We start from the raw sequence: 25,257 nt of genomic DNA, 5'->3' as shown, positions 1-25,257 counted from the left end.
TCCAGTACACTTAAAAAAAAAACCAGATCATTATCATAAAATGAAATTCCCTTCTGCTTGTTTTTAGAAGAACAGAGATTGTTGCATTTATGTATTTTACTGGAGAAAGTTGTTTTAGGTCTATTAGTTTGTTGTAATTGTTAAATCCTAGGTGAAGAATTATCCCCTATAAGATCCCCCTATTATACCCCACAGAATAAAAGAGTGTCATTAGCATAACAACAAAAAAGAGAGGTTGTGTTTTGGGATAATGTGACGTAACGTGAGCTTATGGATGAGACTTAGGGGAACAGGAGATGAAGGGAAGGATCTGTTAGATGAAGAAAACCAGTTTACCACCTATGGAGGTCAAGGGCTGCGCTGTGCTTAGGTCTAAAACAATGTTTAATTTAGTTAATTTATTTGCACAGGTGATGGAACACACAGAAAATGTAATACATTAAAGGATGTAAGGATTTACTAGAGATAAAAACAAACAAAAACAAAACAAACAAATGGGCAACTAAAGACTAAAAAAAAGTCATCAAAAAGATAAACAAAACTACATTTGAAATTTGATTTTATTAATGAAGAAAAAGCAATAAATTGTTATTGTAAATGTTGCACATTATTGTCAATATCCTGTATATTTATTTGCATTTATTTTTTATATTTGGTTTAGTCCTACTTGTACGTTTTTTTTTATCTCTTTACTTTTTTACATTTATAGCCTATTTATATATTTATGTTCACGTAATTACGAAAGTTGATTCCTCGTATGTGAAAATATACCTGTCAATAATCCTGATTCTGATTCTGAAACCTATTGGTAGAACAAACAGACAGAAATAGAAAATACAAAGAACAATATTTCAATGTTAAAAATAAACGAATTGCTGCTAACAGACATGTTATACAAGTAGTTAGGTCCATCAAATAAGATTTAAGCCTGAATTTAAACTCTTTTGTAGTGCAAAATCAAACAAAACATTTCCTAATCATACATTTTTATCATACATTTTATTCCATGGCTGCATGTTTTGCGTGTAGTTGTGTGATTATTAATATCGTCTCATAATGTCTATATCTGCAATGTAGTTCCGCCTTTAACCTCTGGGGTGTGACAGTAAGTTCATCAACAGTTCCTTTGCACTATTTAATGGCAAAGAAGAAGTTTCAGATTTCTTTTGGGGGGGGGGTGAGGGGCTGGCCTTTTTTGTTCCGCTGGAGAATCCTGCTTGAACGGTGAGCAGGAGCACAACAGACCGAGAAGAAATCACAACGCCGCGGATCATCGGCGAAATCAAGGCGCAAGGAGGGACCACGCTGCCCCGCGAAGGAAGAGTGGTTAGAAATAAGACGGTATCTCCCTCCAGCGCTGCCGTTACCAGCTCCTGGGTCAACGGATAGACGAGCAGCTGGCAGCTATAGCCGTTAGCCTCAACTCCTCTGCGGGTCTGGGGGGTTCTGGTAGGGGCAGGGGGCAGGGGGCGGGGGTACACCGCGAAAAGGAGAAGACTACACGCCGAGAGGAGGGGGCTGGAAGTCTGAGACGCTTCCAGCCTGAAGGGGCCGGTGGTTTGGCCACAGCACCCCGGACTAGCTAGCTTGTACCCGCGCGGCTAAGTGAATGGGATGGAGCCGGGACCGTCTGGCGCTGGTAGGTTTATTTTTACTTTAGTGATTTAACGTGCTATCAATCCGGATTCCTGAGTTATGGCTGCAGATATAGACTGCAGTTTAAAAATTGGGGGCACCGTAGCCTGGCCTTAGCGTCAGGGGGATGTACAAGGAGGCTTGGTGACAAGCCCGTCTGTTGCATCGCAACGTTTACAGAAGAGAGAGATGGAGATGGAGGGGGCTCTGTGGGAGTCTGAATGCACAACACTGTGCAGGGAACGTTATTATTTATCCAGATTTATAGCTATAGACAAGCCCTTTCGAGCGCTGACAATATCATCAGCCATGCGCGGGGGCAGGGAGGTCGTGGGAATCTGTGTGAGGAGGGACGAGGTGAAGCCCGCCTTCAAGCAGCAGCAGCAGCAGCTGGCTGCCCCCGACACAGCAGACCAGCCTCCCCTTTCACTAGCAGGTTATGGTTGATCCCACTGTTCAGGTTGTCTGAAGAGTGTTTAACACCTGTACTTTACATGCGCACATTAGGGACACAAGCACCGGCCTAACATCTGCAGAGACAGATGAATTATTTATGTGGAACCAACCAAAATAATCATCACTTGTGATGTCTGCACATCTGCTGTCAGAGGTGACAGAAACTCTTTTTAGACTTGGAAAGAGTGAGATGCAGGTGCAGTTTGTATGTGTGGTTTCGCTCTGCATGCTTCACTTTCAGATTTACAGCTATTGCTTATCAGTGCCAGTCATTATCTATATTTGGCAATTTCCTCTATGACACTGAGGTGTGGAGGCAGCCAATTAAAACACAAACTAGGTAGTGTTTGACTTTATGCTCAGGTCTGAAGTCCACCTATTGAGCAAACTCTTGAATCATGGCATTTATATCCCACCCTTGATTCTGTCTCATACTTCTGGAAGGCGGGATTTATAAATTGACTGCTTTTAGAATGGGTGAAGGGCCCCTGGGGTCCCTCATCTCAGAGTCTGCTTTTGTGTTTGAAGTGTGATGATTTAATGTTTTGCTAGATTGAGCTGATTGCCATGTTTAGCTCCTGGTCAACTGCCAATTATTCAGAGAGCCAACTAGTTAGCCAAAACAACTGATGCATAATTGGCTGTTCCTTTTCATTCATGTAATCTGCCTCTCTTAGGTAAACATCCAATACTGTCCTTATTTTGAGATCTTAAAGACTCATTTCACTGTAATAGATCTTTTAGATTTCAGTGTGTCCTTTAATTTAAGCTCAGTCGCCATTATCCTTCATCATTAGTTACACTGAAGATCTGCTATTACTGTCACAGCTGAATTATTTGAAACCTAACCTACTGAACTCAGAATGTAAAAAGTTCGTTGTCTATTTCTGTTCTGAAAATGTGCTAAAATTTGTTGTACCGCAGGTCTCACCAAAACAGGAAAATTTGCCAACTGGCCATTAATGAACCAAAATAAAGTGCGCAAAAAACGTACACGCTTCCCTTCGGATATAACTTTAAAGTAGTCACTCCCGAACGACTTGGGGTTATTGCTTGTTACGTCATTGTAAAGACAGTAAGTAGTGAAAGTGTTGATGTTGTGATGCAGCACCAAAGCTCTGCTTTAAGTCTTACGGCCCGGGAAAGACTGCTATTGTCTTGGGATATGTGAGAGTGCTGGCTCCGCTTCTCACCATCTGCCTTCACTGGCATGAGGGCGAAGTGTGTGTCATTGTGTGAGTGTGCGACAATCACAACACACTCCACATTTCACACTTCACACACATACGTGCTTTCCTGCACATAGTGTATGCGTGGTCAACACATGCCTGGTGTCTGTGTTTAATAGTGTTTGTTAGATGTGAACTGCAATTCTACACGTAGATACACACTATACAGCATCTTTCTCTGTTTAGTGGCTAGTGTTACTTTTCTCGTCAGCATTTTCTGAAGGATTAGTGAACATATGATTCAGTGGTATGTTTGACTCAAGGATTCCCATAGCAGCTATTTAAAGCAAGGCTTTTCCAGTTTTGGATACACAGGCGCCTTGGCCCGATGTGGGAACATGCTCAGTGCAGGACTAGAAAGGCCAAGGTCTCTGCAGCATGACCACGGCGGCACCCTGCCTCCTCCAACACCCTACACACACACACACACACACAGGTCCCCTGATATCCATGACAATGCTGTGTTGCCGTGGTGTCTCCATGGTGAGGCTGGGAATGTAGAGGGGGCCCCCTGTGTTTGTGTGTTGTGGGTGTGTGTGTTCGTTGGTAGCGAGGGCGCTCCCTCTGTCATACACCCGTGTATTTTTGTGTGTGAGTGTGAGACAGAGGAGCAGGGCAGCTGGGGTCTTTGTTGTGGTGGAGGAGGGCTGTTCTCTGGGGACCCAGAAGTTAAGGCATGGGGCCCCTCTCAGGCAGGAGTCACAGCTAGCCTCACACCAACACCCAATCTAGGACCCCCTCTGTATTAGACCTCCTGATCGGCTCTGACTTGTTTTTAACACACAATGCTAGCGTGGACACTGAAGTTGTGTTCTGTGGGTTACTGATGTAATAACTGACATGAAGTGTATGTTGGAGGAAGATATTAGGCTTATTTTTAAAGTACAAACTTTGCTACATAAAGAAGCATTTTTTTTTTTATGTGTTCCTTTCCTTGCCCGCCATAATTTCCCTTTCCGTTGTCTCACCCCCTTCTCTCCCATGTCCATTTTCATCTAACCTAATCTGTCTCTTCCTCATCTTCTTGTAAATATTCTCCTCCATCACCTTTTATCTTACCACTTATATAACATACCTCTCTTCTTTTCCCTGGCCCCAAATTTACATTTTTCTGCTTAACTGTTCCATTCTTATTGTTTCTCTCCTTTCCTTTCTCTCTTTTGCTATCTTCACTCTTCACTCTGTTTTCCTGTTCCCGCCACTCACTCTGGTGTCCACTTATCATGTCCTCTTGGCCTCTGCCTACTCTTCCTTTCCGGCTTATACCACATTTCATGCCCTTTTTGCCCCATCCTCTGCTGCTCGCAACCACTTCCTTTGCCATCTCCTAACCTAACCGTCCTTCATCTCTGGTGTGCCTGCTTCGCCTATGCCCTTCCTCTGCTTTGACTTATTCTATTTTTGTTCTCGTTCTTGAAACACTTTTCTTATTCCTACATTCTTTGCTCTGAACCCCCTCTGTCACCTGTCCATGTCGATGGCTCCCTATCCCCCGTCTGTCCAGTGCCCATGGGGGTCTTCCCCCCACCCCTGCAGCAGGTGTTCCATGCCCCCCGCCGGCCAGGAATGGGTACCGTGGGCAAGCCCATCAAGCTGCTGGCCAACTACTTCGAGGTGGAGATCCCAAAGATGGACGTCTATCACTATGAGGTGGACATTAAGCCCGACAAGTGCCCACGGAGAGTCAACAGGTAATAGAATACATGAGGAGTGTGGATACACCTTCATCTGATCACAGTCACAGTGTTCCTTGTATGTCTTGTCTGTGATGTCCCACATTCATTTGAAAGATCAGTACTTGTCATGTCTTGTAAGCAGTTATTAACATTTGAAAACAAGGCTCACATTTTAAGAAGTCAACAATCAGTTGAAATGTCTGCAGTGTGAAACGGTTTGAAATTGGATAAAGAAATCCCAGCAGTTACTTGTAATTACTGTGTTTTCAGCCTTTTTGGTGGCAGCAGTAATAGCTACTTTCAACATGACCAAACACAACTGAGATTTAAATGTAATTCTAACAACTATTATTTATTTTATGTGCGGGAGACACACATTGTCCAAACTTCAGATCACATTATATGCTCCGCTTTGTATTGAAAGGTCTCTTGGAGAATCACACCTAGTGTGATTCCTCGTCAGGTCTTGACTTGCAAAAAGCAGTGTAAGAAAAGTACATGCGTAATCTTTGCAGAATTGGGCAAAAAAGTAGGGTCTCAGATAATATTAACCAGCAGGAAGCTTTCTCCTCATGCAGTCGTTGTGCCCTTGTGACTGGACTGGACAGATGGTGGAGTCAAAAGTGAATCTAACTTAACTGACCCTTTCACCTTGGTTGGTGTCCATGCTGCAGAGTGTGCATTAAGATAACCCTTGTATTGGATGGTTGAATTGTTTGTTGTCTGATGCAGGTTAAATTAGAATGGTTGTGCCAAAATCTAGATGAAGTCACTGATTTTAGGGAGGATCTATAGGATATTATTGCATAAAATAAGTACCAGTCAACCCTGTGATGTGTTTAAAAGAGTTGTATTACAAAAAAGGTGATTCATCATTATTCTATTTGTGGTGATAACAATGAAGAGTCTTCTTTGAGTTCACTGTAGAAATATACAAGCTAGCATGGATTGCTGTTGTAGTTTTTATGTGTTCCATTCAATATTTTTTTAAATGGAGCCATTAGTCCCTTGGCAGTTTTTAGTGTCCATATCCAGCTAATTTTACTTTTATTTATTACTTTAAGCCAACCAACAAATAATATATACACATTAAAAACTCAGCGAAGAAATGTGCTGTCTGTCTGCCTTGTAGACTTTTGTTATGGTTCCCTCCAGAGAGGCAGTTCCTTTTTAAAAAGGGGGAAAAAATGAAACAAGTGTTTTGTCTGCCTTTGAGCGGAAATGGCAACACGCCACACAATACATAAGTTTTGCTTCATCCAGGAGAATGCATGAATGTCATTTTCCCTTTGATTCAGCTTTCTCCGCTTCTAATTCCTGACAAAAATTGTAGTGTCACCCTTGACGTGACTATGAGGTGACAAAATATGATTGGCTATCATGTTCCACAGTTGTCTTTTGTGTGAAGTCATGTGTCAGGTATCAAGGACAGGCTAGAAACAGGAATATAATATATAGACTAAATCTGTTGTCTGTTCCAGTGTGGCTTACTAACAACCTTGGGCATTTGGTAAATTGCGAATATCATAATTTAGAAAGATCGGGTTTAACATGGACAAAAAATGGTATCATGCTATTTGAAGATATTATACAAACATGGGGTAGCCATTATTGTTGACAATTGTATTTAGACTTTAACATCTTAAATTAATTTACTGAATTAGTTCATATGTTATAATCATTACTTTTCTCTGGAAGTAATAACTTGACATGATTTACTGTATTTCTGGCTAGTCAAACAGCCCTGACCCAATACTAGTGTCATCATATAGCATTCTGTTTTTGATTAAACAAACTATCCTTTGTTCAAATCCTTGAATCTCAGCAGAAAGACAAGGTTGTCCAGAGAACACTCTGGGAGAGGCCTTGAGCATTGTTGCCTTTCTAATTAACAAGAATGTGGTCAGAAACAAAGTAACACAGTATCTCCTATTTGTAATTAAACAGAGTTGTTTGCTCTGATTTAAAGAAGAATCCTTCATGTGTTATTACCACCTCCTCTAACATTCAGAGAGCTTTGAGCTTAAGTCTCTTTTTGGTTTTAGGGTTTGAGACAAAGGTTTCAAGAAGGCATGCAAAGGTCAAGCCCTTTGACCTTTTTCTTTTCAGAACAACTCTTCATCCCCCACACTAATATGAAGGCCAAGACACCATGAATTGAAAGGTGGCCCCCCCGGCCACACCCTCACTCTTTTTGTCCTTGCCTCTACCCCGTGACCGTGAGGTATTACACCCACCAGCTGTATCCTGCTTGATCAATATTCTGTCATCTTGAAACTGCCCCTTCCCAATAGACAATAGAGCATCCTAATCAGGCGATGGGTTTAATTGGCAGAGCAGGGTCTCTTTTCTGTTTCTGGTGCATGTTAATCCCATATTGTGTGTGTCGCTTCCTACAGGGAGGTGGTGGAATACATGGTGCAACACTTCAAGCCCCAGCTTTTTGGTGATAGAAAGCCAGTGTATGACGGCAAGAAGAACATCTACACGGTGCTAGCGCTTCCTATTGGGAGTGAGAAGGTAGATGTTTGCAGTGGTTTTGCCATAATAACCAACTCATTTCTCCTCAGGGATCAATAAAGTCAATTTTAAGCCCATGTTGAAACAGGAATTACAGTATTTCTCTAGGGGATAAAGTGTTATCTACACAGAAGTATTTTATCTCCTGTAGAGCATATATGTCAAACCATTCATAAAAACCACAAACACTTACTGTTTTATGGAACACTGTTACTGTCAGGTTGGATGCTGGAGTATTTGAGTACTGTGCTGGCAATCCGAGGTTTTCAAATAAATAGCTCAGGCAAACACTTGTCTTTCTGTGAATTTTAGTCAAGTCTTCTGCAGAAGGACTAACGGCAACACACATACGCCATATACATGTGTGCTCGAATGAGTGAGGACAGCTGAGTGAGCCTGTTATTTATCCAGCTTTAGGGTCAATCATATCAACCCACAGAGACACGTTGTCCCTGAAGTCTGTATAACAAAGAGAACAGAGATATTTGGACTGTTACGTTTACACAGATTCAGTGCCACATCACACATTAGTCTCCTTGAGTCCAGGGTTACATGCAAAATGTTTGGAATTCCCATTACAGTACAAAGAGTTCTGCTTTCTGTGAGTTGTAATCTTAGAGGAATAGTTTGACAGAAAACGCGCCTATTTGCTTTTTTGCAGAGAGTTGGACGATAAGATCAGTACCATTCTTATATCTTTCTGGTAACATAAGGCCACAGCCAGTTAGCTTAGCATAGCATAACATAAGTACTGGAAACGGGGAAATGGCTGGCCTGGCTCTGTCCGAACAAGTCCGCTGTAAGCCTGGCAACCTCACGGTGATGGCAAGACTGTAGGAAGTCACTTCTCCTGGCCAAGAAATAGTCTAGCATGTAACCTCTTCTAAAACAGCAACTTTTATGCTTTTGTTTTTGTACAGATCAAACAAACAAGATATTATGTGTTAATAAGTGTTAAGATATACCTTTTAATGTCCTGCAGTTTCACAGAAGATAAAATCATACATATTGCATAACCTTAACACATAGCGTCCAGCTGTTTGCACATAACACATATACACCTTCTGACAATGGCGACATGTTGCACAACCCCCGTGGCCAATATATACAACATTACCTGTTTGTGTTAAGTAAGTGAATGTTTATAACGGTTGAGCCTGCTCTGGGGAACCCTGAATCTTTTACCAGAGTGTAAGAGCTGCAACTCTGGGTGGAGAGTGTAGGTGCCCTGTATTACAAGTGCAAAAAAAAAAGAGAATACACTTAAAACTAGACAACCATTTTAAAATAAAATACATTCAAAAAGTACAATACTCTGTAAAATGTTCAATCAGACACTTCTTAAACTGTGTTGTGGACACTATGTTTTAATCTAAGGTCATTCTGTAGATAATTATTATGCTAAGCTAACTCGTTGTTTCGTTGTATCTTCACAGTGCAATGACAATAAAGACTATTCTGTTCTCGTATTTACTGTACACATTTGAGAGTGGTATCAATCTTCTCATCCAACTCTTGGCAAGAAAGTGAAGAAGTGTATGTCAAACAACTTCTTCAAGGATTCAGAACCATTTACTTTATGGCATACAATCCTATTTAGGAGCCAACACAGCAATGGAAACAAAAACATTAGGAAAGCAAAACCATGTAAGATCATGGGTTGTTGTAGTTGTAATCAGGCTGTAAGCTGGCTTCTTGTAAGTGATGTGCAATAGGAACAGTGTTTTTGAATCGCCCTCTGTAATGTGAAATACCTTCTCCAGTATACTGCACAGCCTAAACTAGATTTTCAGCCTTGTTCTTTACCTCTCCTCTCCTTTTCTGTCCTTTCTGTCCTCTATTTCTCCAGGTGGATTTTGAGGTAACCATCCCAGGTGAGGGTAAGGACCGAATCTTCAAGGTGTCCATCCGTTGGCTGGCCAAAGTGTCATGGCGCCTGTTGCAGGAGACGCTGGTCAGTGGCCGGCTGCAGGTACCCCTCGACTCGGTTCAAGCCTTGGATGTGGCTATGCGCCACCTGGCCTCTATGAGGTACATCATAGGAACTTCTCTCTTAGTTATACCGGTATAGACACAAATACACATACTGCAACACCCCTGCTTCTGTCAGATTGTTTGTTTAAGTTAAATGCATGTACATCTCGAAGATTGGAAAGTCATGTTTTTTGCCAATTTCATTTTTTGTTGATATTGTAACCATGCAGGTTAACTGGGTTGTTCCTTTCACTTGCATCAGACCATCATAGCTCCAGGGGTCAGAGTCACTGAACAAAAGATGCTTGTTAGCTGAGACCTGTGTGAAAGTGTCCACTGAACAATACTGAGCAGGAATAATAGTCTTTAATCCACTGCTGTTTGTGGAAAAAGTCAGTTCAGTGATGATGTTTTACATATATATTTTTTTCTGTTTAAAAAAAAAAGCTTTTCTAAAAAATACAGTACTGTTCTTATATAAGTAATACTATATACTACTATACATATTTTTTATAGCTACAAATCGCTCTAAGAGTTGACTTCTTCTGAAACCTCTTGCATGAGACGACAACTTTACTGGACATGAAGTCACACTGAGGTCATACTTTGAAATCAGTCAAGTCATTTTGCACATTCATCATTTTCCCCTCCCCACATTAGGTACACTCCTGTGGGCCGCTCATTTTTCTCCCCACCTGAAGGATACTACCATCCACTGGGTGGGGGGAGGGAAGTTTGGTTTGGCTTCCACCAGTCTGTGCGCCCTGCCATGTGGAAGATGATGCTTAATATTGATGGTGAGTCACTGAAGACATGCTCACCAGAATGTGTGTAGTCAGTCAATGATCTAATGTTTTTACTGACATTGCATGACTAGGCAAAAACAGTGGGACAGAAATGGTGAAAAGTAAAAATTACTCTGGGACCAAAGAAGATATGAATCACCAAGCATTATATTTTTTAGAATTGCGATATTGTAAGTATAGGTTGATGGTCTCCTTTTGTATTTGCTGCTTGTAACATTAATTTGGCTCAGATAAATGCCTTAAATGGTGATATACAGGCTCATAAAAGTTGTGGACATCCACACACCTTTTGTTAAATTGCTCTTTTCTGATTTGTAAGGCTGCTCCCTGTCTCCCTCTAGTGTCCGCCACGGCCTTCTACAAAGCCCAGCCTGTGATTGAATTCATGTGTGAGGTTTTGGACATTCGCAATATCGATGAGCAGCCCAAGACTCTCACTGACTCGCAAAGGGTCCGCTTCACCAAGGAGATTAAAGGTGGGCCATGATTAGCCCTGAGCAAGAAAATAAATTTACACATTCATGCCTGTCTAAAGATTTTTTGCTCACTTTACCCCTGGCAACTCGTTTTCAAAACTCTCCCTCGGCTATTTAAAGTTACTGCCATTTATTATCAGGGAAGTTTAAACCTTTTAACTTGTTAACGTGGTTAACATTGTTATGGTGCTTTTGTTATTTCATGAAAAGCTCTTTTAATTACTTTGCTTTTAATGATCAAGCTTGTCTTTCTGTGTCTGTTTCTGTAAATGCTTGTGTACCCCACTTATTGGTGTCATTATCAGGACTGAAGGTGGAGGTGACCCACTGTGGCCAAATGAAGAGGAAATATCGTGTATGCAATGTCACACGAAGGCCTGCCAGCCACCAGACGTAAGTATGCAGACAGCTTTAAATGACATAACATATTCATTTGACAGACACATTTGTAAGTGGTAATAAGCAGGCAACCACATGTATGACTGCTATGGATATTAGATCAACTGGTTATCTATATGTATATATCTACATTATTGGGATGCTCAAACTGAACCTGAGTAATCTATGTAGATGAAGAACCAGTCTGCCGTAGCTTGTTTCGATCAAATTGTGCCATGTACTAAAGAGCCACAGGAACTAAACTAGGAGCTATGGATTCCCCTTTGCACACAGGCACATTCCGTTTGTGTTTCTGTCGCAGCTGTAGATGCATGAAGATAAGGCATATTAGATCAGTGACACATTTCACATGAGGAAATAGTCACCCTGTTGTTCTCTGTAGTTACTGTTGCATGATTCTGTTTGAATGAATGAATGAAAAGGAGACTTGCAGAGATGGAAAAGGATACTGAGAACTCCAGAACGCCTGTCTCCACAGTTGACGCTCTGCTGAGTGTTTTATGGTTTTGCTAAAGCTTTGTATCTCTTGTTCACTCTATTTATTCATTGCCACTCCCTCTCTCATTCACTCACTAGCCCTGTTGAGTGCTACTCCCTCTGTCTCTCTTATCTTTTTTTTTTGTGCACTTTCTTGGCACGTGGAACTCTCCTAGAGGAACTATATTAATCTGTAGTTCCTGCAGTTGAAACACAGGTAAAGTTCCTGATTTCCTCAAAAGATTATTGGTCCCCTGGGAAGGTTTCTTCATTGGAAACACTCCATTATCTAGATGTCTATGAAGATTCTCAGTCATCCAGTAACAAAGGTTCCTCTGATATTAACAAGTATTCATCAGTACTGGATCCAAGTTATTTATTTTTAGTGCTGAAATATTGTGTCTAATGAATAAGTCGTTGACATATTAGTTTGGTTAAAAAATGTTGTTTACAGCCCGACAGAAAGTAAGAATTGCATATTCCTCTTTTCTCTATTTAATATCAAACTGGGTGTGTTAATACATTACTTTGGAGTCTGATAAGTTGTAATTGTCATTACTTTTAATAACCAGTGTTTCCCACAGAATGACGTAGCTGGCGGGGGGTAGGGAGATGGTTAGCAGGGTATATTTCTATTTTTCAACTTCATTCTCCACCTTATTATAGTGTTTACTCACTACTTGAATCTGCTCCCTTTCTCTTTTCCCCACACTCACACACCTACACCTCTGTCTCTTACTGCAGAAACACACGACTTGCCCCGCCTCTTTCTGTTTCTCTCTCTTTGTATGTGTCTGCACTGTTGACTTTATCCATCAGCAGTACATTCTGTAAAGTCGCCGAAAAGACAGAACTACTTGTCTTTTGTATTTTTCCACACACTGTTCTGTTTTTACAGCAGCAGGTGTACCACAAAATGATCGAAAACAACATGGCACTGAATGACATCTGGACTGATGTGTTCACTGTTACTCTACCTGTAAAATATCCACCGTGTCCATGTCTTGTAACGTAGTAATAGCCTACCAGATAACATCTCTCTCTGTTTCTCTGCAAAATGCTAAAATGGGTTACCAAATTAGCTAGGCGGCCGTTAATGTACCTGGCCCAAGTAAAGTCTATATGTGGGAAACACACTGAAAACATTTTAACATCAACCTAAATGAATTGGCAATCAGGAGCTGGTGAGTGATGCATTGCGATGACAATGACATTTGTCACTGATGTGCCACACACTCATGACCACGCAGAGGTGTATCCACTCGAAAATCAAAGGCAATGTTTCATCTTTTTACCTGATCTTACAGTAGTTCATGTGTTTTGTTTTTTTTTTGTTGTTTTTGTCTTTTCTGCCAGGTTTCCCCTTCAGCTCGAAAGTGGGCAGACAGTAGAATGTACAGTAGCCCAGTACTTCAAGCAGAAGTACAACCTGCAGCTAAAATACCCCCACCTACCTTGTCTACAGGTGGGGCAGGAGCAGAAGCATACCTACCTGCCCCTGGAGGTGAGAAAGGGTTCAAGGATGAGTTTATTTTCATTTAAAGATTTAACCAATGTAGACAACACTGGCTATTTTGAGAAACATCCAGTATTTACATCCTAACACCCCCAGTGTTTACACCCTAACGACTCTAGATGTAATTGTTCCAGGTTTGTAACATTGTAGCAGGTCAACGATGCATCAAGAAACTGACAGATAATCAGACCTCCACTATGATCAAAGCCACAGCTCGCTCCGCACCCGACAGACAAGAGGAGATCAGCAGACTGGTGAGTTGTAGAGACAACTGATGTAACAACAGTGTATAGGAATGTATGACTGTGATTTTTGTGAGATGTGATGGATGTCCTTCACTGTCCACAGATGAAGAACGCTAACTTCAACCTGGACCCGTACATCCAGGAGTTTGGGATCAAGGTGAAAGATGACATGGCTGAGGTGACAGGCAGGGTGCTTCCAGCCCCTATCCTGCAGTATGGAGGACGGGTAATGGTTCATTTATTATTTTTTAAAAATCAGTTTTTGAGTTATAATGGGAGATTCTGGAAGTAGCTACTCTCTAAACAAAAATCCATCAGTTGCAGTTTCTCACAGACAGTACTGTACATATTTTTTTGCTGTAGATTTGACCTGATTTGGTTTACACTTTATCTCCTCTGGTGTCTCTTACACAGAACCGTGCCATAGCAACCCCCAACCAGGGAGTGTGGGACATGAGGGGGAAGCAGTTTTATAATGGCATCGAGATCAAAGTGTGGGCAATTGCCTGCTTTGCCCCCCAGAAACAGTGCAGAGAAGAGGTGCTCAAGTAAGTAGTAACAGTGGAAAAACTGCGGAACAGTTTCCCCCTTAACATTCATTGGCAGTTTTGCATTTGATAGTCATTAGATCCCCTTTTAATTTAGCTGCTACCAAGAGATCCACAACACCATATTTAGCCTACATTTGGTATCTCAAACACTGATTAATTTCTGTATAATAATATAAATTATAATTCCTAATGTTTACTTTTTTTGTGAAGTGTGACTGTTTAATTGGGGCGGGGGTTTGTCCTGCACCCACTACTGAAAACAATACTGGACAGGGCAGGGATACAATGCAAGACAACAGGTATGAAAAACCGTAGCTTGCTGAATTGTACTTCTCTGGTTTCCTCTCAGGAACTTCACAGACCAGCTGCGTAAAATCTCTAAGGATGCTGGCATGCCAATTCAGGGCCAGCCATGCTTCTGTAAATATGCCCAGGGAGCGGACAGCGTGGAGCCCATGTTCAGACACCTGAAGAACACCTACTCTGGACTCCAGCTCATCATCGTCATTCTGCCGGGAAAGACTCCTGTCTATGGTAGGCTACGTTATATTTTTCTTAGATATACTGTCTGCCTGTCATGATGTGAATCTGTTATTGTTTTTGCACAAACAAATAAGTTGTACAAGAAAGAAGCATCTAAAACAGGTCATCAACCACCTAAAGACATACTTCACAAAATGCTACGTCAGCCCTATAGCATCATGGTGTTCTCAAGGCCCATTTCCAAACTGTCCCCTTTAGCGGAGGTAAAGCGCGTGGGAGACACCCTCTTGGGCATGGCCACGCAGTGTGTCCAGGTGAAGAACGTAGTGAAGACGTCACCTCAGACCCTCTCCAACCTCTGCCTCAAGATCAACGTGAAGCTGGGAGGCATCAACAACATCCTGGTACCTCACCAACGGTGAGCTTTTGTTTGGACTGCTTTTTGAATTAGAGGACAGGGAGAAATCGTCTGTCGCAAATGAACAAGTGTTGGACCGATGTGTCTGCAGCTAATCTCGCATACTACTGGACCCATGCTTTTTTTTGTCCACATTTATGACTGGATGCTCAAGGACCTCTTGTGGTTGCAGTGATTCACAATTTTAAAAAAACCCGTTTTATTGACTGCTCTCTACTCCTCTCTCCTCTTAATCATAGACTGTATATAAAGTCTGTGCTCTGAACTGGCCGGTAGGTAAGGAAGGTTGTTACATCAGTTAAGTTACATACATATTATTTAACAATGGCGGAGAGTACTTATTAACGTATTAAAAATTGTTGCTGGATTGTAAAAATATTCTGTCTGAATTACTTTAAAGTACTTGATGTAGTATAAAGAGCAACAAAGTCCACAGGGAGAGGCAGTCATGGTGAATGAATCTGTTTCACACTGTGTGAACCGAACCAAAAGTCAAATGACACGCCGTCTCTGCACAATATAAGTTTGTACAAATGACGTGAGATAAACGCAAAAAGTAGATAAGGCTTGTAAATATCACACAAAATGAGTTAAGACATTGATATTCATATGACATTTGGTGATACCAGGCACGGTGGAGATCTGCAGTCTAAGTGCACTCTCTCCCCTCTATTTAAAAAACATCTCCTATTGCAACAACCCACACATTATGCTTAAGAACTGGCTAGCTTTAAGTCCAGCTGGATTACATACTGTATATTGACCTGTCGCAGCATTTCAGCCTGTAATGATAATACTCCTCAAAAGCAACCCTGGACTGCCTTTATGAGCAAGTGTAATTTGCATTTCTTCCTCCCTTCGCCCTCTCAGATCAGCAGTGTTTCAGCAGCCGGTTATCTTCCTGGGAGCTGACGTCACACACCCCCCTGCTGGAGATGGCAAGAAGCCCTCCATTACTGCTGTAAGTCTCAGAAATAACACGTTCATTAAACAACACAAGCTGACCTTCAACACAAACTCAGGAAAGGAAGGGAATATGCAACTATTGCATGTCACACAAAGTCAGGCCACTTGTCAAATCCGGGCGTGCAGGTTAAGCCCATGAGTGGAGCACCCAAGTGCTTTTGGCTCTGGTAATGTGATGGGCATTTGTCAGTATTACTTGGAGAATAAATGACACTGTCCAGATTATCTGATAATGGAAATGGAAAGTGTTAGTTGCAACAATAGATTTTAATTATTGTCTGTCTATTTAAAGATCACAGGCTGTAGAAAAACAGGTTTGACATTACATTCTGCAGGGATGTTTTAACTGGATGGGTTGGCTGTTTATCTTTCTGGAGCCAGAAAATCCAGACTTGGTCTAAGTGGACAGGCTGAGACACATTTTTTTAAACATACTTTTTGTTGTGAAACTCTAAAACTGCCACCATGACATATATTAGAAGAAGAGAAATGAGCCTTTGAAGCCATAATTTCTAGTTAAAAAAATTCACTTTCTAGTTTAAGAGAAGGATTTTTCTTCAGGGTTTTTTTCAAGTTTATAGTATTGGCCATTATAAGAGGAACATCAGCTTAAGGCACTAGGCTGCCACTTGGTATAGATAAGCCTACAAGTCAAAGTAATTAATTTATACTTTTCACAGAACTGATCGGCATGAATGTCATGCAGGTTCTGTCCACTGCTGTTCGTGTTGGACACAGCAGCAGTAAATACAGCGACGGATTGTTGCCAACACAGGGATTTGAACCTTGTTCTCTCTTTTGCAATCATTTTCAAAGCAATAAAATTTTATCTATTAATTAATTAACACCGACAGTTTTTTTTTTTTATCGCACGTTAACGCAGTTTTTTGAAAGTCCGTTGCTCACTGGCTCTGAATACACATAGGCCTTACAGTCAAACTATGGGTCTTAGGAGAGGTGGGATGTTGATCAGCCTGCAAATAACCCTCCCAAACAAGCAGCGGAGAGAGGCTTACAGATACCAGGGATACAGATACCATGGCAACAGCTTCTGCGCGCTACACAGCCGTAGCCTTTTTAACTTGAATTAAAATTATACATAGGCTAACTTTACCTGATAGGCCTGCATTTAATTTTGCGCGGATTTTGTGAATTCCCTCCTGTTGATGTCCTGATAACTTTTTAGATTCTGGAAACTCCCAAAAGGCGAGGATCAGTCTCTCTTCCAATGATTTGTGCTGCGAGTCGTGTACAAAAAGTTCAAGACAATTCAACTTCGGCAGCAGGCGGGCGTGTGCGTGAGGCGAGCACGACCGCGACAGTTTCACGGGAACGCACCCGCTTGTCGATACACCTTGTGATCGACCACTGTAACAGGGACACTTGCTACTGAACATAGACTGTTTCTGCTGCTCCCTGATTAAAAAAATAAATAAAATGTTTCTGCTGATCAGGGGCATAGGAGCGACTTTGAACCTGGGGGGAATGCTGAAATGCTAGGGGGGTTCGGGGGTATGCTTCCTTGTATTTATTTATTTATTTTTAAATAAAGCACTTAAATGCTCATTTCTTATGACTTTTGAAAACAGAATGTACTTATTAGTTTGGCTGAAAGAGGGTCTTTGTAGTGACAGAAGATGGAGAAAAACTCGGAAAGGGAGAGGGTCAGAGAGACGAAGTATAATATACTATAACTAGAAAAAAACCGACTACATACCATGAAAACCATGGAACAGCTGCTGGTTAATGTAACTAGCCACAGTACAAATTTATTTAGTTATCCTAATGTTACACTTGTGAGCTGTCTGTGATATTTCCTGTGTCTCACTTGGCCCTGACTCTTCCTGCAACACGTTTGTGAACACAGAACTGTCTTTAATGCAAACTCTGTTGACATGCCGTTGGAATAACAAAGTCTTTTACTATGTGAGTTTTAGAATTTGTTTAGTAGCTATCCATACAACTTACAAGCTCATCCTCCTCAGTTTGTTCTACTCCTGTTCCTGTGACCTCTGTCCTCTTCCTCTTAAAATACTGCAGGACGCTCATCTCTGTGTGAACACTGACTACTTTTCAATTGTTTATGGACACGTGGCAGAGACACATACACACTTCAGGAGACAAGTTTTTAAAAAAGTGGCCCAGGAGTTTGTCCCTGGTCAGCCCACTCTCCAAATAAAGCATTTGTTGGGGCCTCCTGGTCTTTAGAGACATTTATTCCTGCATTCTTGAGAATTTAATGCAAGTAGAGTACATCACTAAATGAGCCTTTAAAATACATTTTCAAAACTAGAAACTCCTCTCTAACTCTCCTAAAGTAATGTAATCACATCAGCTGAGCCCTTGAGTAGATAAGTAGGCCTAAATAAGTCATATCATCATCAGTCTTACAATAAACTGGTGCTTTGGCCTGTGCTGGCTTTGACTCTGTTCTGCTCTTACCCTCATCTCTGCTGTCTATCTCATGTTCACCATGTCAGCACTAGTACTGGTGCGGCTGCCCAGTGGCGGGTGGAGTACTCAAAATATATAATAATATATTTCATCTGCTGTTCATCAGGTTAGAAACAGCTGCAACATGGTTATTTCTAGGGAATGCAATTTGCTTTGCTGGTTGATTATCTTTAGCTATTTCTGTTCATTACAATTATTTTCCTTTTTAAATCTCCATTAAGGTATTGATAAGATCACTTTAAAATATCAGCTTGCTGCCCAGCCACTATTGTTGCCTATATCTTTTCTTATGGACATGTAGCCAACCAAACCACTTGCTTTGCAGTAACACAGGAAGCCAATACAATCAGATTATTCCTAAAGCATCAAAATAGTCTTTATAACGCAAATAATTATTGTGGCAGTAACACGGAGCAGCTCGTTGTTGAAGCAGGTAGCCTAAACCGGCATACATGCGTAAAGCCCAACAGGACTGTTTTATCCACCATATTTTCTCTCTCTGTGCATCTCAAAAATTATTGTTTCCTGAATAAATAACAGCTGGTAGCTGCTGAGTGAAAGCCAAGATTGGTTTCACCGGCGACATTCTGTTTATGGACACACTGTCGTCCATCGCTATAAAACAAATAGTAACCAATATAAAATAAACAGGCTAATGTCCATCAAAAGAAAGCGATGCTCTTTTAAACAACAGGATACTGTTAATATATCAGAATCAATCTAGTGATCATCTAACTTATGTTACAGTGTGAAGTCTACGTTTGCTCTGCAGAGAGTGAATACGCTTTTAATGCGGCATAATGGAAAGTGAAAGTATTTATTTGCCGGCTTGTTAAAGAGCGATGCACGGCCAGCAGTGCCATGGTGTGTACTCACTGGATTTCAGTTGTATTAAAAGAACAATAAAGCCTCAAACAGAAAAAGGTGTTTGCCTGATTTTCTAAATGTTTGCATATGCCCAGCTCTGTGACTGTGGCAAGCGCCGACACCAGGCGCTCTTCTGCGTAACTGCGCGCACACAGACTGGATCATTTCGGTTAATGAAGCAAAATGATTAAATTACAGACTGGTTAAGTTATGAAGGTATGAATGGAAAATGTAGCCAAGTTAAAAGTAGATTACTGGCCTAAAGAGTAAAAGTACAGTTTTAAAAAAGGAACATGAAAAGGTGCCAATTTATTTATTTTGCAAATGTGCGTTATTTGTAACAAGTTAGCCTACTTCCCACCCTGCAGCAGGAGTCCTCACTACTGTCTGCAGGTTGGCTATAAGTAACAGCACAAAATAAAGGTAATATGCACTTTGCTTCACCTGCCTCGAGCGAACTATTTTTTTTTTTTTTCTCCCTCAAGTTTTCAGCACTACCTTTGCCTTGTGTCACATTTGTCGCGTTTCAACCGTTTAATCATGTCTGATGCGGAGTGTGTGATTGATTGATTGACTGACTAGTCATTCAAGCTAATCAGCCAACTCCGAAATCGCTGGAAAAAGGTGGGGGGACAAAACACAGATTTTGAAATGTAGGGGGGACATGTTTAATCGTTGCCCAGCACTAATTTATAAGTATATAGTTATGTAAAGTAAAGCATCTGATTGCGGTACAGATGCTAAGTTGGCAGGGACACTTTATAAAAAATTTTTTATAGGCAAATCAAAAAAAACAACAACAAAGGCATATAAATAATGCAAATGACCTTAAGATGTCATAGAAAAGCAAATGAACATGGTTGTGGTTGCTTAGTGACAGTGGCAGTAGGTGGCTATGGCACACAGCAATGCTGGAAAGAAGAATGCCACTGACATAAATAGTATGTTTGAGGCAGAAGAACACCTTTTTAAATCTTGAACACAGATGGAAAGTTAATTAAAACACTTTAAACGTCACTACGATCAGCTCATTCAGTATTTGTTATACATTTTAACTGGTAACATGAATGCACTGTAGAAATGGGGAAATACTATTATGTTTATACGCTAGATGAGATGCATTCATCACCTTGGGCTCTGTTAACTTGGGGTGGGCATTTGTACTGTATTTTGACATTTTCATTAAAACCATCATTAGTTGCAGCCCTTATTTACGTAGTTTTTGTACTCTTATGCCATTCATAACACTTAACCAGACTGACACCAACTTGTTTGTAAATTAGTGGTAATTGCCCAGATGCGCTCTGCTTTGTGTCGAGTCCAGTTCATGCGAAATGTCTGCGATCAATCTGACTTTTTGTTTAGACTCACAATACACAATAAATGAGGCTGAACAAATAAAAAAAGTGGTAACAGAGGAGTTGGTGAGGGAAACATATGGCTCATCACTGACTCACGTTCAAAAAGGAAATGACGTCAACCCTCGTCCGCCCTTGACCTCAGCTTGGCTGTGGTTGGCTGTGGTGTTGCCTAGCAATTATGACAAACGCTTGAGTCACACACACACAGAGGATGGGAGAGGCGAAGTGGGTTCGTCTTGTTCCTCCTGACTGAGGTGAAAACTAGTGGAAAAACTATGATTGTGGTTTGGTGTAAGGAATAGAGGAGAAGAAAAAAGGTGGACCATGAGCCTCCCACACATCCCAGTGGCAGCCAGGCGATGCTATTGTACAAATATACACATTGGGACAAATATGAGCCTGTTGCAGTGTGAAACATCTTGAGAACCTACTCAGACACCAAGTAGATTGAGATGTAATCTACTATCATGACTTTTCTTGTTTCTCCATCATACATTTGATGAATGCCGTTATGCAAAGCACCTTACAATACCCAGTGGAACATTTTTCTTTGCGTATGTGTTACCAGTGCCCTGTACAACTCTGTCACACCCTTCCTCACCTCTCTTCCAGGTGGTAGGCAGTATGGATGCTCATCCCAGCAGATATTGTGCCACAGTGCGAGTCCAGAGACCCAGGCAGGAGATCATTGAAGATCTGTCTTACATGGTGCGTGAACTGCTAATTCAGTTCTACAAATCGACCCGGTTCAAGCCCACCAGGATCATTTTCTACAGAGATGGAGTTCCTGAGGGACAGTTGCCACAGGTAATAGGATGTCATGGTAGTAGAAACTGATAGTTGTTTGAAGGTTTATAAACATGACTCCACTGGATTGTCCAATATATGTAAAAATACATAATTTTGTATTACTTCATTTGCATAATGTGCTGTTGGCAAAGTGCATTTCAGCATTTGTCCATAAAAGTAGCTGTATCAACTTGAGTGCTAATAATAAATATTCTTGTGTGTAGATTCTGCACTACGAGCTCTTGGCTATCAGAGATGCATGCATCAAGTTGGAGAAAGACTATCAGCCAGGCATCACCTATATTGTGGTGCAGAAACGCCATCACACACGCCTCTTCTGTGCTGACAAGTCTGAAAGGGTGAGCTCTGTTTATTTTAAAAAAGTGTTCTCTTTTTATACTTACATACTTGTTTTCATATGTTTTAATAATTATTGTGTTGTGTTTTTCTCTTGATAGATTGGGAAGAGTGGGAATATTCCTGCAGGGACTACAGTGGACACCAGCATCACTCATCCCTTTGAGTTTGACTTCTACCTGTGCAGCCATGCAGGCATACAGGTATTAATAACAGAAACAGAATGTTTTGTGCAATATGTACTATGTAATTAAGTTTTTGAAATCCCTGAAAAGATTATAAGACTGAATGCCATTGACCTCAAAACCCCATATATCACATTTGGTTGGTTTACATAGCCAGTTTTTTTGCTTGAGAGATGTTTCATGTTTTACATGAAATGCCATCTCACTGTCTTCAGGGTACCAGCCGGCCGTCTCATTACTACGTTTTATGGGACGACAATCGTTTCACGGCTGATGAGTTACAGATTCTAACTTACCAGTTGTGCCACACTTACGTGCGTTGTACCCGCTCAGTCTCCATCCCTGCGCCAGCCTACTATGCTCGTCTTGTGGCCTTCCGTGCCCGCTACCATTTGGTGGACAAAGAACATGACAGGTTAGTGTGGTTATGAAAGATGTGACATGTAGATTTCCCAGACTTTTAAAGCTTGTGTTTGATTCCCAAAATTGTGATAACCAACAGCCAGTGGAAATGTTTCGTTGTGTAATGTAGATGTATGACATAGGCTGTATACCACGTAAAGTCCATCAGTCTTTATATAACTGCTCTGCCACACTGTCTGCATATGAAGTGACCCCATATGGAGTTTGGACCTCAAATTTGAGAGATGGTGCTAATGGTGACTTTATTCCGATGAATAAAGTGTGAATAACATGAAGTGTCACTGATCTTTGTTCTGCAACTTCTCTTCCGGTCATCTCTCTACAGTGGAGAGGGTAGCCACGTGTCGGGTCAGAGTAACGGTCGGGACCCCCAGGCTCTGGCTAAAGCTGTTCAGATTCACCACGACACCCTGAGGACCATGTACTTTGCCTGAGCTACACCAAACATCACCACCATCGATCCCTCCCACCTTATTTCTACCTGAGTGGGCACATGGCCCACCACCACCTCATCCCCATCCCTTATTCCCAATGACTTCCCACCACACATAACTTCACTTGCCAGTCATTTACCCAAATCCAAGAATCATAAGGCCCTTCACCTGTAAAACACAGGCAGACTCTACAGCCTCATGCACTCAAAAGGTTTTGAATATTATTATTATTATTATTATTGTTGTTATTATTATTATTATTATTATTGTCATTTTGTTGTTTTTACTTTACCAGGACTATTTCTCTTTTTATGTTGAATTTTTAAAACGTGGGTATTATGTAATAGTATTGAACCCTACCTTCACTCTCCTGTGTATGTAAGTATGCAATATGGATGGGAGGAAAATAGGCGATAAAAAGAAAAAAAATCTCAAAAAACTTTTTTAACTGCCACCACGATGCTGCCTCTTTACCCAGCCTAATGCTGGATGCTGGTGTTCCAAGCCCCTTTAGTATGGGGATCCTCCAGAGGGGTGGTACTGGGCACGCACACTTACATGCATCATTTTATCGTTGTCATGAACTACATTCATGTTTTCAATGTTTTTGAATAATGTTATTTTTTTAAACAGCCTTGAGGTGTCTGAGGTATGGTACATTAGCACTTAGTGTTAGCATGTAGGTGCCACCAGTCCTGCACATAAGGGTTTGTTAGTACATGTAAGACTAGCACTCTGGTCTTTATTAGACAGAAGGAGCAGGCGTAGCATATCGTAGATCCAGGAGAGAAGTCCTGCCGCACTCTTTGTGCTGGTTGGCCCGTCCCTGAGAGATTTAGCCTATAGAGGCAAGCTTAGCATAACAATAGAGGGACCATTTACATAGAGTGTATCAAATATACTTGCACCCCATGCACCTGAACCAGCATTATTAACCAGCCAAAAGTGATGCCAACCAATGAAAAAGGCACACTTAAACAGGAAGATAATCTGTTATTCCTGTATGTGTTGCTCTTTTAGGACTTACAAGGCACTTTTAAAAAAATGTACTTATTGATTTATTTTACTTGGTGAGACTTGTCTGTGCTGAGACTTGACACAGACTACTCTGATGTTTTCTCACACACACACACACTTGCATAGCTGTCAGAACTAAGAGGTAACTAAGGCAATAGGCAAGGTAAACACTCCGAAGATTTGAATGCAGGCAAAAAAATAAAGTCTGCGATCACTCAAGTGCTGCAAAGCTGAACTCTCATTCAGCAATTGACCTTGCTCCGATCATTCTTCACATTCCAACATGTATCAGTGGAGACGTGGACACGCTTCTTTGCATACCTATACACACACCTATCCCCATTTTTACACAAAGCTCTTCCCTCTGCAGGCATTTACAACTCAAAGCCTGGATAGCAGAAGCACACATCTCTACCCACTCAGTCTCTTTCTTAGCATGTAGAGACCAACTTCTTCAAATGCACTTGTCCCCTTACTTCCTTCCAAGCCAAACTATCACACAGCACCCTTTCCATCATCACCTTGTATCCTTCCTGTTCTCACTTTTAACATCACATACCTGCAGCATCCCCTGCCCCAATCCCCTAGCTTGTGTTAGCCAATCCCTTTTGGTGCTCTGTGTGCATGGGCGGCACAGATAGGGGATTGCTACATTGGACAGGGTGGGCCATTATTACTACTACTAAATATGCCCTGCCTTTGACATCTAGTCACTTTCTGGATTTAGGAAAAAATGCATGTAATTATTTTTTATGACTGGATATTCTGAGCCACCTTATTTTGGTTTCCTTAGAGGTAGGAGCTTTGCGCTCACCACTGCCTGTCAGTTGTTTTGCCTCGATTGTGTAATGGTTATACAGACTGCTTTTTCCTTTTGTCATTATTAATATGAAAATTGTGACTAGTGTCAGAGTGTATCCTCAAGAGGGCACTGTGGAGACTGTCTCAAAATTCCACCTCAGTTGCCCTTTAAGCGCCTCAAATCTTGTCTGATGGTCAGAGCCCCTTTGAGCTGAAAGGGATCAAAAAATAAGAGATCAGATGAGTTTGATTTTTAAATCATGTTTATTAACTTGCATAATCAATATGCCTTTGTACACCGTTTTACTGATCCTTCATTGTGTCCAAGGTGATTTGTATATATAAATATATAATATTAACCTGTTATGTATTTTGGCTCACCGTCTGCCGGGCCTTTCACAGTTGGGGCCAGTGTTTAATCCCTCATTCTGTGCTAAAAAAAAGGAAAAAAAAAAAAAACTCACTGAAGCCACAAAGCACCTTGCAAAGGGGGAAGACGAAATGGCAGTCACCCTGGAAATGCATCATGTGGACAAGGGAGAGTCCACTCCTCTCCACACAGCCTCACTGTCTGACTAAGCAATATTGAAGCCACTGATCAAGAACAGTCCTTGTCATAGCACTTCCCAGTAGATTTGAATGAAAGGACATGGAAGCATATTAATTTGGCTCTGTATGTGATAGAATGGGAACTCTGTTGGGGAGGGTTATTTTTTAAAGAAAATAAAATTGTTTTTTATTA

The 25,257-nt window shown here is 41.2% G+C and overlaps 1 protein-coding gene across 1 annotated transcript; it reads left to right on the top strand.

Annotated features, from left to right (window-relative positions):
- The first annotated feature begins 1,479 nt into the window (after positions 1-1,479).
- ago1 (argonaute RISC component 1) lies at positions 1,480-25,257 on the top strand. The gene is made up of 19 exons (XM_046044643.1): positions 1,480-1,639; positions 4,825-5,011; positions 7,396-7,516; positions 9,366-9,547; positions 10,151-10,287; positions 10,638-10,772; positions 11,078-11,165; positions 13,005-13,152; positions 13,299-13,418; positions 13,513-13,635; positions 13,824-13,957; positions 14,310-14,494; positions 14,702-14,861; positions 15,732-15,822; positions 21,122-21,316; positions 21,523-21,657; positions 21,757-21,858; positions 22,056-22,255; positions 22,589-25,257. The coding sequence occupies exons 1-19, from the start codon at positions 1,615-1,617 to the stop codon at positions 22,695-22,697; spliced, it is 2,577 nt and encodes an 858-aa protein (XP_045900599.1). The 5' UTR covers positions 1,480-1,614; the 3' UTR covers positions 22,698-25,257.

The sequence above is a fragment of the Micropterus dolomieu genome, linkage group LG03, assembly GCF_021292245.1.
Source record: "Micropterus dolomieu isolate WLL.071019.BEF.003 ecotype Adirondacks linkage group LG03, ASM2129224v1, whole genome shotgun sequence".
Taxonomy (NCBI): Eukaryota; Metazoa; Chordata; class Actinopteri; order Centrarchiformes; family Centrarchidae; genus Micropterus; species Micropterus dolomieu.
Note: the sequence above shows the minus strand (reverse complement) of the source record. Positions and strands in the feature narration are given on the sequence as shown.

Bases quoted from the DNA above. Each gene is read 5' to 3' on its own strand.
- ago1 (XM_046044643.1), top strand. From the start codon at position 1,615: ATGGAGCCGGGACCGTCTGGCGCTG. The intron at 13,958-14,309 runs GTAAGTAGTAAC...GTTTCCTCTCAG, and splicing joins TGCAGAGAAGAGGTGCTCAA to GAACTTCACAGACCAGCTGC. The intron at 14,495-14,701 runs GTAGGCTACGTT...TGTCCCCTTTAG, and splicing joins GGGAAAGACTCCTGTCTATG to CGGAGGTAAAGCGCGTGGGA.